This window comes from Gracilinanus agilis, chromosome 3 (assembly GCF_016433145.1).
Source record: "Gracilinanus agilis isolate LMUSP501 chromosome 3, AgileGrace, whole genome shotgun sequence".
NCBI lineage: Eukaryota > Metazoa > Chordata > Mammalia > Didelphimorphia > Didelphidae > Gracilinanus > Gracilinanus agilis.
The window spans coordinates 102,159,783-102,172,098 of NC_058132.1; the positions used below are offsets into that span (position 1 = coordinate 102,159,783).

The following is a 12,316-nucleotide window of genomic DNA, read 5'->3' on the forward strand; positions in this document are numbered from 1 at the left end:
GAAGAGTGGTAAGGGTAGGCAATGGGGGTCAAGTGACTTGCCCAGGGTCACACAGCTGGGAAGTGTCTGAGGCCAGATTTGAACCTAGGACCTCCCGTCTCTAGGCCTGGTTCTCAATCCACTGAGCTACCCAGCTGCCCCCTCTTGGATATTTTTTATGTATGGAGGTTTGTGTTTTTGTTTGTTTGTTTTTAACTACTTAAATCCTTTAGGGAAAATGCTTGGAAGATACATGAAATAAGGAGCTGGAACTCTTTTTTGGAATTAGGGCTGTATAGCCTTAACATTTCAGTGTACTTTTATGTGATTAAATAACTATAAACAATTCACAGTTGAAAAAAATTAAAATATATGAGAATGTGAAAAAAAGTCTCCATTTGTTTTTGTTCATTCATTTTACTTGTGTTTGATTCTTTGTGACCCCATTTGGAGTTTTCTTGGCAAAGATCCCAGAGTGTCTGCCATTTCCTTCTCCAGTTCATTTTACAGATGAGGAAACTGAGGAAAATAGGGTTAAGTGACTTGTCCAGGGTCACACAGCTAATGTCAGAGACTGGATTTGAATTCAGGTCTGCCAAGCTGGCACTCTATCCACTACACCACTCATCTGTCCTCCATTTTACAAATGAGGAAACATTTTCAAAAATCACTCCATTTTTTAGCATTACAGCTGTTTCCAAATCATGTCTCATAAGCCTAAGGCCAGAATGCTATGTATAGTACCGCCCTATCTACCTATTGTTCCTCACTTAGAAACTGCTTCCAATCAGAGACACAGTGAAGTAGAGAGGTTGCACAGAGTTTAATTGAGGAAACTTTTATGTAAATGAGGGTAAAAACTCACTGCCTTCTCCCTCCCTGCAGCTTGAACTAGATTAAAATGGAATTGGAAAATACTGTAATAAAATAAATAAAAATACCACACCGTACAGATAATATGGATTTGTGGTTTTCTAAATCAACATGTCTCTCACAGGGACACACTTCTACTTGAGACTGGCACTACTGATCTAGATAATTGGGGGTGGTGGTGATATGGAGAGGGTTGAATTAACCAAATTAGTTGGCTACTTCTAGTTAACATCAACCTTAGTTGGATAACTTGGCCCTCTCTCTACTTTTCTGTGCCTGAAGCCATCATTCATACTCAAAATTCATCTGCTAACTTGGAATTTAAGAATGGGTGTTATCGGGCTTCTTCTATTTGAAAGAGAAATAATTGACATTCTTCTTCTCTCAAGACTTACCACCTCTTAAATTGACACTAATAGTCAGGGGATCTAAAGTAGGAGTAGCCCTAGATCCAATATCCCTTTCCCTGGCCATTGACCAGCATTTGGTTCCATTCTGGACACCATTTTTAAAGAAAGATACTGACAAGCTGGACCTGCTCAGAGAAGTATTGTGAGGGGATTTTAAGCCTTTAAACATAATGATGGGCTGAAGAAACTACATGGAAATGCTTAGTCTGGAGAAGAAGGGGCTTATGGAAATAATAGCTATCTCTAGGTATCTAAAGACCTGTCTTGGGGAAGAAGGATTAGACAGATTCTGCTTGGCTCACAAAAGCATAACTAGGAACAACGAGTGGAAATGGCAAGGAGGCTAATTTAAGCACAACGAGAACTATCTCTAAATGGGCTGCCTCAGGAAGGAGTGAGGTCCCCATCCCTGGGTACATTCAAGAAGATGTCAGTTGAAACTGGTTAGGGTTATCGTAAGCCACCATAGGTGTCCCTCAGAGCTCTGTCCTGGAGTCTTCTCTTCTTTTACACTCCTTCACCTGGTCATCTCATCAGCTTCAATAGATTTAATGACCACCTCTATGCTGATGATTCTCAAATCTATCTGTCCTGCCCTAACCTCACCTATAATCTTGTATCCTTTTGTGAGGGTTATTTAGCAATTAATTTAGTAATAGTGTTGGACCTAGCAGGAAGGGCTGGAGGATTCCAAGATGGAATGAAGGAGCAGGAAGTGGGGCTTGAACTCTGAGAGAGATTACATTAGTGGTTGGGGACATAACTGTTGCTAACCCTGGGAGATCCCAGAGTTAGGGAAAAACTGCATCCAGATTCCCTGGGATCCTGAGAGGTGGAGGCTTTCAGCAGTGGACAACAGACCTGCAGAGCAGCACCAAGTGGGGAGGTGGTTTGTGATCTGGTGGACAGCATTTCAAACTCACTCTCCCTACCTGGGTACCTTGGATCATCTGTCCTGGTGGAGTTGACTCTTGGCATCCTGTGACCATCCTTGGATTTACTGTGAGACCCCAACTGAAAGCCATCCTCAGGCCCTTTGGCTGAGCTGACCAAACCTGGATGGAACCAGGTTTGGAGGAACTTTCCCTGTGACTTCAGTACTGCTTCCTTTGGGCCATGCCTGGCTTAGGTCAATAGAATAGTGTAGTCAAGTCCTTCCCCTGCCCCTGTGGTTTGCCCTTAGGTTGTAAGTAGAGAATCCCTTATTCCCATCCTTCATTATTATTTCCCTCAATTAAACTGTTATATACTTTTACCTTTGCCTGCTGCTTCCATAGACCCTGGCCTAGGTAGGCTGAATGACTGTTGGGCCTAACTGTCATTCCTGTGACAGTTAAAAGCTTGGCAGTAAACCCTGGTCTCCCTATCCTGGTTGGTCCTGTCTCTCCTTCAACCCAGTGTGAACCCACAAACCATTTAGTTACATTTTAATAATAATAGTTAACATCCCTGGTGCCTCACCATTACAATCCCCAACGACCTTTTGGACATCTCAAACTGGACAGACATTTTAAACTCAACATTGAACTCATTGTCTTTCCCCCTAAACTTTAGTGTTAAATGTCCTCCTTCTGAACTTTGATGTTTAAAAAAAATAGTAATCATGATAACAACAGCAGCAACAACAATGCCTGGCATTTATAGAATGGTCTAAAGGCACATTATAAACATTAATTATCTTTGGATTGTTGTTGCCTTTAGTAAAGAAGTAGGAATACATGGTTGATAATGTCCTTTTATTTTTTAAACCCTTATCTTCTGTCTAAGAATTGATTCTAAGTTCCAAGGCAGAATAGAGGTCATGGCTAGGCAATGGGGATTGTTGTGTGGAGATGCTTGCTTCAGTTGATGAATCCTTGCATCTCCACACAACAGGATTAAGTGACTCATCCAAGATCACTTAGCTAGGAAGTGTCTGAGACCCTACTTGAAGCCAGGACCTCCTGTCTCCTGACCTGGTTGTCCATCCCTGAGCCACCTAGATAGATTCCCTTGTGATTATTATTTTTGTTTTGTTAGTGGTTTGCCAAGGTCATATAGTTAATTAACCATCAACTATTTAATCCTATTCCTCTTACTCTGTCAGGAGTTTTATTAAAAGACACTTTAGCTAGCCATGTGGAGTTATTTGCTTTTGCCACCTTCTCTCAAGAGTCCAGCATCCTCTTCGACTGCCCTTTTTTGGCTGAAGAGCTGCCCCTGGCCATAGTTCCTAGGCAGTTCTTTTGCCCTTTCCTTAAGGGTCCAAGCCGCCAAAGCTTACCTCCATCGTTGTCTTTGCCATCGCCACACGCGGTCTCCATGGAGGTGTCACAGCCGGCTCCTCTCCAGCCTAGCTGACACACGCAGTGCCATCCGTTCAGGTCCAGGGTACATCTGCCATTCCCGTTGCACAAACCAGGACAGCCTTCTGCAAGGCAAAATGTCGAGATTCATGTATAGATAGTTTGGGACATGCAAAGACAAAAGCATGATTTAAGAAACAACATTGATTAACAGTCCTAGTAGGAGACTCTTTCCCCTAACCAGACAGCTCACGCTTGGATAATGCTTGGCAGTTTCCAAAATGCTTTCCTCATAGGAATGGAAGTCTTATCACTCTTGTTTTATAAATAAGGAAAATTAAGGTTTAGAGGGGACAAATGATCCATTCCTAGACACAGTGAGGTGTAGGGTAGTGGAAATAACACTAGGTTTGGAGTTGGGAGTCTGGGACTCCAAATCCTGTTGGGAAACCACTTAAACCCCCCCTGCAGGCCTCAGCTTCCTCATCTGCAAAGGGATAGGGTCTACTGGAAGATTTCTTAGGTCCTTTCTAGCTTTTGGTCCTTTGGCTGCTGGGTTTCTAAGGATCCTTCCAGGTCTAAATTCTATGATGCTAATTTGGTGGTGACACTTCTTCAACTCAAACAATACTGCTTTCTGGGATTATTTCCATCCTATGATTCTATTCAGAACTAAAAGCCTACTTGTGTCTTCTCAGCATTTTTGTGACGATGGCTGCACTCAGCTATTCACAGCAGAGAAAATTCTCTGCTCAGTAACAACAACAATAAAAGCAGACAGCTCACATTTACACAGTGCTTTTAGGTTTATACAGTGATTTCTTTGTAACAACTATTAAACAAAGAGTTGAAGTGTTATTTTTGTTGTTGTTCAGTCATGTTTGACTCTGTGATATCATTTAGAGTTTTCTTGAAAGATATTGGAGTGGTTTATCATTTCCTTCTCAAGCTCACTTTACAGAAGGGGAAACTGAGGCAAACAGGGTTAAGTGATTTTCCCAGAGTCATATAGCTAATAAGTGTCTGAGACTGGCTTTGAACTCAGAAAGCTGAATGTACCTGAATCCAGACCTGGAATTCTATTCTCTGTGCTACATGGCTGTGCCACCATTTAACAGAGGAGGGACCTGATGGCCAAAGTTAAGCAGTCTGCCCGAGAGCACATGGAGGTATGTGTGGCCTTGTCTATATTATTGGGTCATACATATGTTTATAATTTTTCATCCTGTTATTTACACTTAGTATGGAAATTTTTTGTATATGTCTTTGGTGATGATTCTACATTAACTGGCTAAGGCAGAGATACCTGGAAGTTCAAGTCTAGGCAGACCCAAAATGCCTGCCTGCCTTCTTTCCTTCCTCTCTTCTTCCTTTTCCTTCTTTCCTCCCTTCTTCCTTTTCCTTCTTTCCTTCTTTCCTTCCTTCCTTTCTTTCCTTTCTTCCTCATTTCCTTCCTCCTCTTTCTTCCTTTCTTCCTTCCTCACTTCCTTTTTTCTTTTCTCTTCTTCCTTCCTTTCCTCCTTTTCCTTCCTTCCTTCTTTTCTTCCCTCTTCTTCCTTCTTTTCCTCCTTTTTCTTCCTTCTTCCCTTTCCTTCCTTCCTTCCTCATTTCCTTTCTCTTCTTCCTTCCTTCCTTTCCTAAGTATCAGTTCCAAGGCAGAAGAACAGTACAAGCTAGGCAAATGGGGTTAAGTAACCTGTCTAGGGTCACACAGCTAGGAAGTGTCTGAGACCAAATTTGAACCCAGGTCCTTTCATCTTTAGGTTTGATGATCTATCCACTAAGCCACCAGCTGCCCCTCATTTGGAGTTTTCTTGGCAAAGACACTGGAGTGGTTTGCCATTTCCTTATTCAACAATCAGTCCTACAAATTACTATTGCAAAAGGTACTTATGCTGGGGGCAACTAGGTAACTTAGTGGATTGAGAGCCAGGTCCAGAGACAGGAGATCTTGGGTTCAAATCTAGCCTCAGATACTTTCTAGTTTTGTGACCCTAGATGAGTCATTTATCTCCCATTGCTTGGCCTTTATTGCTCTTCTGCTTTGGAACCAATTCTTAGCACTGATTCTAAGATGAAAGGTAAGGATTAAAAAGCAGAAGATGCATTCGAATCCTATCTCAGACACTTCCTAGCTGTGTGACCCTGGGCAAGTCACTTAACCCACATTGCCTAGCCCTTACCACTCTTCTGCCTTGAGTACAAGTTAAGGGTTTTTAAAAAAAGGTACTCGTGTTAACATTAAGTCCAATTTCCAAAGAGTACCAGGGTATGGAGGAAATATATTCATCTCTTGAATGCTGGTTTGAGAATCAGGATTCTAGCACAGATTCTAGTCTCAACTCTGCTACTAATTGACAGTGTAACCCCAGGAAAAGGGTTCCATCCCTCTGTCCTTAGTTTACTGATCTGTAAATAAAGAAGGTAGAAGAGGATCCTTTTAGCCCTAACACTATGATTCAAAGCCTCTCTACTTGGTTTCTGAATGGATCATGTTCTGATTTGTGTTTTAGCTCTCAGTGTTCCTGTCTTATTCCTATAAGCTATGAATAAGCTCCTTGAGAGCAAAGACACACTTTTATGCGCCTTTGCATCTCCCTTGGAAGGTAGCAGTAAACCCTTTTCGGAGTAGGCGGTACATCAATGTTTGCTGAATGAATGAATCATCTGAGTGCCTGAACTCAAACAGAGAGGTGGCCTTTAAAATTTCATATCAACCAGGTTTTTAAAAGGTTTTCTAAGGTTTTTAAAATACTCTACAGCAGTGATTCCCAAAGTGGGCGCCACCGCCCCCTGGTGGGTGCTGCAGTGATCCAGGGGGGCAGTGATGGCCACACTTTTTTTGTATTACATTCTATTCTGAGTTTGATAAATAGTTTCATAATTTCCAGGGGGCGCAAAGTAATATTTTTTTTTGGAAAGGGGGCAGTAGGCCAAAAAAGTTTGGGAACCACTGCTCTACAGAAAAGATATTATCCAGATTATGAATATGCAATACTATGAAGGACCACAGGAGGGTAGGAAGTTAAAAGGACAGCTGCATAAACCACTTGGATTTCCCACAATTGCTATTCTTGGCAGCCCGTGGTCTCTGCTTTTGGTAGGGCTCTGTAATGATTATCTTGACCAACGACATTTCTGCTGGCTATCCGTCAAGCCTGGACTCTCCCTCTCCTTATCTTCTCCTGTTACGTCTCAGCAAGACGCCTGCCTTCTGTTAGAAGCCTGTCCCGAGTCCCATGAATGCTAGGGTTTTCTCTCTGTTGATTACCTCCAATTTATAATGTGTTTATCTTGTTTGTACGTCCTTGCCTGCATGTTATCACTCCATTAGAGTGTGAGCTCCTTAAGGCACTGAACTCTTTTTTGTCTTTTTTTTTTTTTAATTTTGGTGTCTTCTTAGCATAGCTGGCACCTAATAAATGTTAGTTGATGGAATGAGAGTAGAAAATATGAAGAGGGATTGAGTTTTGTTTTTTTCCTTGGAAGAATGGTAAGTCAATGGCAAAATGCTAGAGTTGGTTGGGTGGGGACCTTAGAACAGGGCATTTAGAATATTTTTTAATATATTTTCTTATTTTTAAACCCTTAACATTTATGTATTGGCTCATAGGTGGAAGAGTGGTAAGGGTGGGCAATAGGGGTCAAGTGACTTGCCCAGGGTCACACAGCTGAGAAGTGTCTGAGGCCAGATTTGAACCTAGGACCTCCCGTCTCTAGGCCTGACTCTCAATCCACTGAGCAACCCAGCTGACCCCGGGCATTTAGAATATTAGCACTGGCCCGGAACCCTAGAACAGGGAGTTATAGAATATTATAGCTGGCTGGGGCTTTGAGATCATCTATAACCTTTCTCCTTCCTCATTTTTAGGAGAGATCTGAAACCCAGAGAGAGGAAGAGATTTGCCAAGATCCCACAGCCAGTCATTTGGAGAGAATGTGGCCATTCCGATGGCCAAGCTCAGCCGGCTACCTTAAAGAAAAATCACACTTTCTCTAAAAATGGATTCACTTCCATTCCTCTTCCCTCCTGAATCCCCTAGCACTACAGAGCTCAGTATCTGTGGAATGAAAAGAGCGTTGGATTTGTGGGGTACTTACCACCTGTGTGCTTCTGCAGGGGGGCTGTTTTTGTGTTTATTCTTACCCCTAGCACTTAGAACATGTTGTACCTGGCATAAAGCAGACACTTGGACATATTATTTGCCTTTTCTGGTCATCAGTTTTTTTCTGTAAAATGGGGTTATTATTTATATCCACCTAACTCAAGGAGTTTTGAAGATAATACTTCTTTAGAGGTACAGAAAAGTGCTATTCTTATTGTTTATATCTGTTATTCTTATGGAAGAATCACAGGTTTAGAATTGAACCATTGACTCTAATCACCTTCTTTTACAAATGAGAAACTGAGGACTCCAGAGGGGAAGCGAGGTGCAATAAGTGATGAGGCTAGAACCCCGAGTCCCACAGAACAGTCAGGCAGAAATGGTTGTGTTCTATATCGGTGAAGGGAAAACCTCAGTCACACTGTCAAGATTAGACTTCCAATGGCACAGACTCATCTGGTCTCCCAAGATAGAATATAAATTCCTTCAAGACAAAGGATCTCATGCTTCTTACATGTGGCTCTCATTGACTGGCACAGACTGGGCGCAGGGAAGGTGCCCAATCAAGGCTGTGCTAGTGGAAGGAATCCTCAATCACACTGATAACTCTCCATTTCAGGGGGCTATCTTGGTCATTTTGGATTACGTAGAGCAGGAAGGGATGGCAGAGGAGAAGGAACATTGGACCTGGGGTCAGAGGTCCAGATCCGGAGAGCCAATTCTGACACTGTGACCGTGGACAGATCGTTTCACTCCCAAGCTTTGGCTATTTACTTTGCAAAATAAGAATCCTAGGACTTGTACTCCTTTCCTTCCCTGAGATTGTGAGGCAGTGTGGCACAGAGGGAAAACATTGTTTTTGGAGACAAGGGAACAAGATTTAGGTCAAGATCTTAGCTTGGCTCTCTATGAATCAAATAATTATGAGAATATTTTGTTGTTATTCAATCGTTTCAATCATGTCCAACTCAATCCCATTTGGTGTTTCCCTTGGCAAAATATTTGGCAAAGAGATTTGCCATTTCCTTTTCTGCCTCATTTTATAGATGAGGAAACTGAGGCAAATAGCTTAAGTGACTTGCTATGGGTCATACAGCTAATAAGGGCCTGAGGATATATTTGAAGAGTTGTTACTAAGGCAGAAGGTAAGGGTCAAAAACCAATAAAACACTGCAGGACTGTATTGCTGTTTTAAGTAAGATATGGTTCTTGTTGAAACTATTTTACTCCCACTGGCTTCCTGATCTTGGATCTTAGGGTCAGGGCTAGGCTAGGGGCAGGGCTCTGGGGCTTCTCGGGAATTCCAGGCTTGTTTCTGTATCTTGCTTTTCTACTCTGCAAGTTGTAGGACTCTTCTCTGGGCCATAATTTTCTAAATGTAAAATAGAATATTTGGACTAGATGACTTCTAAGGACACTTCTTGCTCAACTATTCTGATTCTGGCATGATCTGGCTAGTGTGAATTCCATTCAAATCAACAAGCACTTACTTGCTGAGGACTTACTGTGTGCTCACCATGGGAGATGCACTGAATTCAGAAATTCATAGAATGCTAGAGCTGAAACATTGGATACAGAATGTATGTTCTGGGAGGGACTTTATAGCACGTTAAAAGACTTAACACAAGAGGTTAGATCTGGAAAGAATTTTAGAAAATAGAATGTCAAAAAAAGAGCATAATACCTTAAATATCTGTTGATTTGGAAAATAATGTTAGAGCTAGGAGAGACCTTTGGGACCATTTGGTCTACTTCTTTCTTACTATAGACCAGTGGTTCCCAAACTTTTTTGGCCTACCGCCCCCTTTCCAGAAAAAAAATATTACTTAGCCCTCTGGAAATTAATTTTTTAAAAAATTTAATAGCAATTAATAGGAAAGATAAATGCATCCGTGGCCATCAACACCTCCCTGGATCACTGCAGCACCCACCAGGGGGTGGTGGTGCCCACTTTGGGAATCACTGCTATAGAGGAATCTGAGGCTTTAGAGAAGGAAAGAGACTTGGCTACAGTCAAATGACTAGTCAATGGCAAGGCTGCCATTTTCCTAGGCTTAGAAGTATCTTTATGGTATATAAGACTAGTCAATGGCAAAGGCTGCCATCCCTAAGCTTAGGAGCACATTTATGGTATATATAAGACTTAAAAATTAAACAAGGCCAAAAAGAGAGAGAGAGAGAGAGAGAGAGAGAGAGAGAGAGAGAGAGAGAGAGAGAGAAAGAGAGAGAGGGAGGGAGGAAAGACTATCTATGAGTTCCCATCATGAAATCTGGCCATGGGCACCCCAAATATGAATAAAACTTATTCTGGGAGTAGAGAATGGGAGCATTTGCAGGCATTTGACTAGCCTCTTGGATTTGGTAGCCAGACTCAGCCACCGTTAATGATCTGAACAGTTACCATTCCTCCCTCCCCATCTTTCCCCAATTAGTCCCAATTATAAATTTCCTTCCTACAGCTGGGACTTCCTTTCAGTTAAGCCTCATTTCTACTTGAAATTGGTCTTGGGGGAGAGAAGGCCTGATCTTAAAATTAGTAATCAACGAATTGCTTTCTTTCTCCTCCACAAGGCTCTGAACAGAGGGCATTTGATTTCCTCAGCTGTCCCAGGAAGCTCAGGAGGCTTCACGGAACAAAATAGTGCAGGAAACAGAGGCAATTATCTAGGTGATTCAGGGGGAAATGCTACAGCATTATTATCATCATCACTGGGATGATACAAGTAACAGCTGATTTCCTTTTCTTGTCTTAATAAACATCAGAGGCAATGTGATCTAGTGATGGACTGCGATAGGGAGAGCTGGGTTTGAAACTCAGATCAACTTCTTATTAGTGGTGTGACTTTAGGTAACTGGATTCTCTTCTTGCTGGACTAGTTCCCTTATTAATAAAACAAGACTATTTTGAACTAGATGGTCCCTACGCTCCCGCCAAGCTTGGACACTGTGTACTCTGAAGTCTCTCCCAGTTCTGATATTCTGTGTTCTAAGGTTCCTTCCAGCTCTGACATTCTGGGTTCTAAGATCTCTCCCAGCTCTAATATTCTGTCTTCTAAGGAGTCTCCCAGCTCTGACATTCTGGGTTCTAAGGTTCCTCCCAGCTCTAATATTCTGTGTTCTAAGGAGTCTCCCAGCTCTGACATTCTGGGTTCTAAGGTCCCTCCCAGCTCTGACATTCTGTGTTCTAAGGAGTCTCCCAGCTCTGACATTCTGGGTTCTAAGGTTCTTCCCAGTTTTGATATTCTGGATTCTAAGTTCTCTTTCAGTTCTGACATTTTATGTTCCAAAAACATTCCCAGATATGACATTCTGGACTCTACACTCCCTCCCAGCTTTTGACATTCTGTGTTCTAAGACCTCTCTCGGCTCTGATATTCTCTGTCCTAAAAGTCTTCCCAGCTCTGACATTTGGGGTTCTATAGGGTCCCTCCCAGCTCTGACATTTAGGGTTCTATAGGGTCCCTCCTGGCTCTGACATTTGGGGTTCTATAGGGCCCCTCCTGACTCTGACATTTGGGGTTCTATAGGGTCCATCCCGACTCTGATATTTGGGTTCTATAGGATCCCTCCCAGCTCTGACATTTGACGTTCTATAGGGCCCCTCCTGACTCTGACATTTGGGGTTCTATAGGGTCCCTCCCAGCTCTGACATTCAGGTTCTATAGGGTCCCTCCTGGTTCTAACATTCAGATTCTATAGGATCCCTCCCAGCTCTGACATTCGGGGTTCTATAGGGTCCCTCCCAGCTCTGACATTCGAGGTTCTATAGGGTCCCTCCTGGTTCTAACATTCAGATTCTATAGGATCCCTCCCAGCTCTGACATTTGGGTTCTATAGGATCCCTCCCAGCTCTGACATTTGACGTTCTATAGGGCCCCTCCTGACTCTGACATTTGGGGTTCTATAGGGTCCCTCCCAGCTCTGACATTCAGGTTCTATAGGGTCCCTCCTGGTTCTAACATTCAGATTCTATAGGATCCCTCCCAGCTCTGACATTCGGGGTTCTATAGGGTCCCTCCCAGCTCTGACATTCGAGGTTCTATAGGGTCCCTCCTGGTTCTAACATTCAGATTCTATAGGATCCCTCCCAGCTCTGACATTCGGGGCTCTATAGTATCCCTCCCAGCTCTGACATTCGAGGTTCTATAGGGTCCCTCCTGGTTCTAACATTCAGATTCTATAGGGTCCCTCCCAGCTCTGACATTCGAGGTTCTATAGGGTCCCTCCTGGCTCAAACAATGTACATTTCTATTGCTTTTACAAAGAGCACACGGGAGAACGTCACTGGGTGGAGGTACACTATGTTAGTTCATATGTGTTCCACTTAGGGTTCTCTTTGCAAAAGGCTGAAATGCATTCCAAGTAGAATAACAGGAGTGCACGTCCCCCGGGTTCTTAGAAGTCCCTTCCAGGGGAGTGGTTGGGGACCCTGCTAGGTCTCAGAGTTCTTCCACAGAATTTCCCAGAAACCCAGCCCTTGCTTTCAACCCCTTTGATCTCGGAGGTTGTTTCATGGTGAAAAAATGGCAACGAACTAGAATCTAGGCTCGGCCACTTACTCACTGAGTGAGGTTGGTCAAGTGAGTTAACTATGCTAAGCCTCCATCTTTTTTGTCTTGTTTTTTAAGCCCTCGCCTTCCATCCTGGAATCCACACTGTGTGC

The 12,316-nt window shown here is 42.9% G+C and overlaps 1 protein-coding gene across 1 annotated transcript in view; it reads right to left on the minus strand.

The window, feature by feature from the left end:
- TENM4 (teneurin transmembrane protein 4) overlaps positions 1-12,316 on the minus strand; it is a 215,150-nt gene that overhangs the window by 129,159 nt on the left and 73,675 nt on the right. Inside the window, exon 5 of the mRNA XM_044668931.1 lies at positions 3,526-3,672. Within this exon, the coding sequence (XP_044524866.1) occupies positions 3,526-3,672 (147 nt within the window). The remainder of the gene's footprint in view (positions 1-3,525; positions 3,673-12,316) is intronic.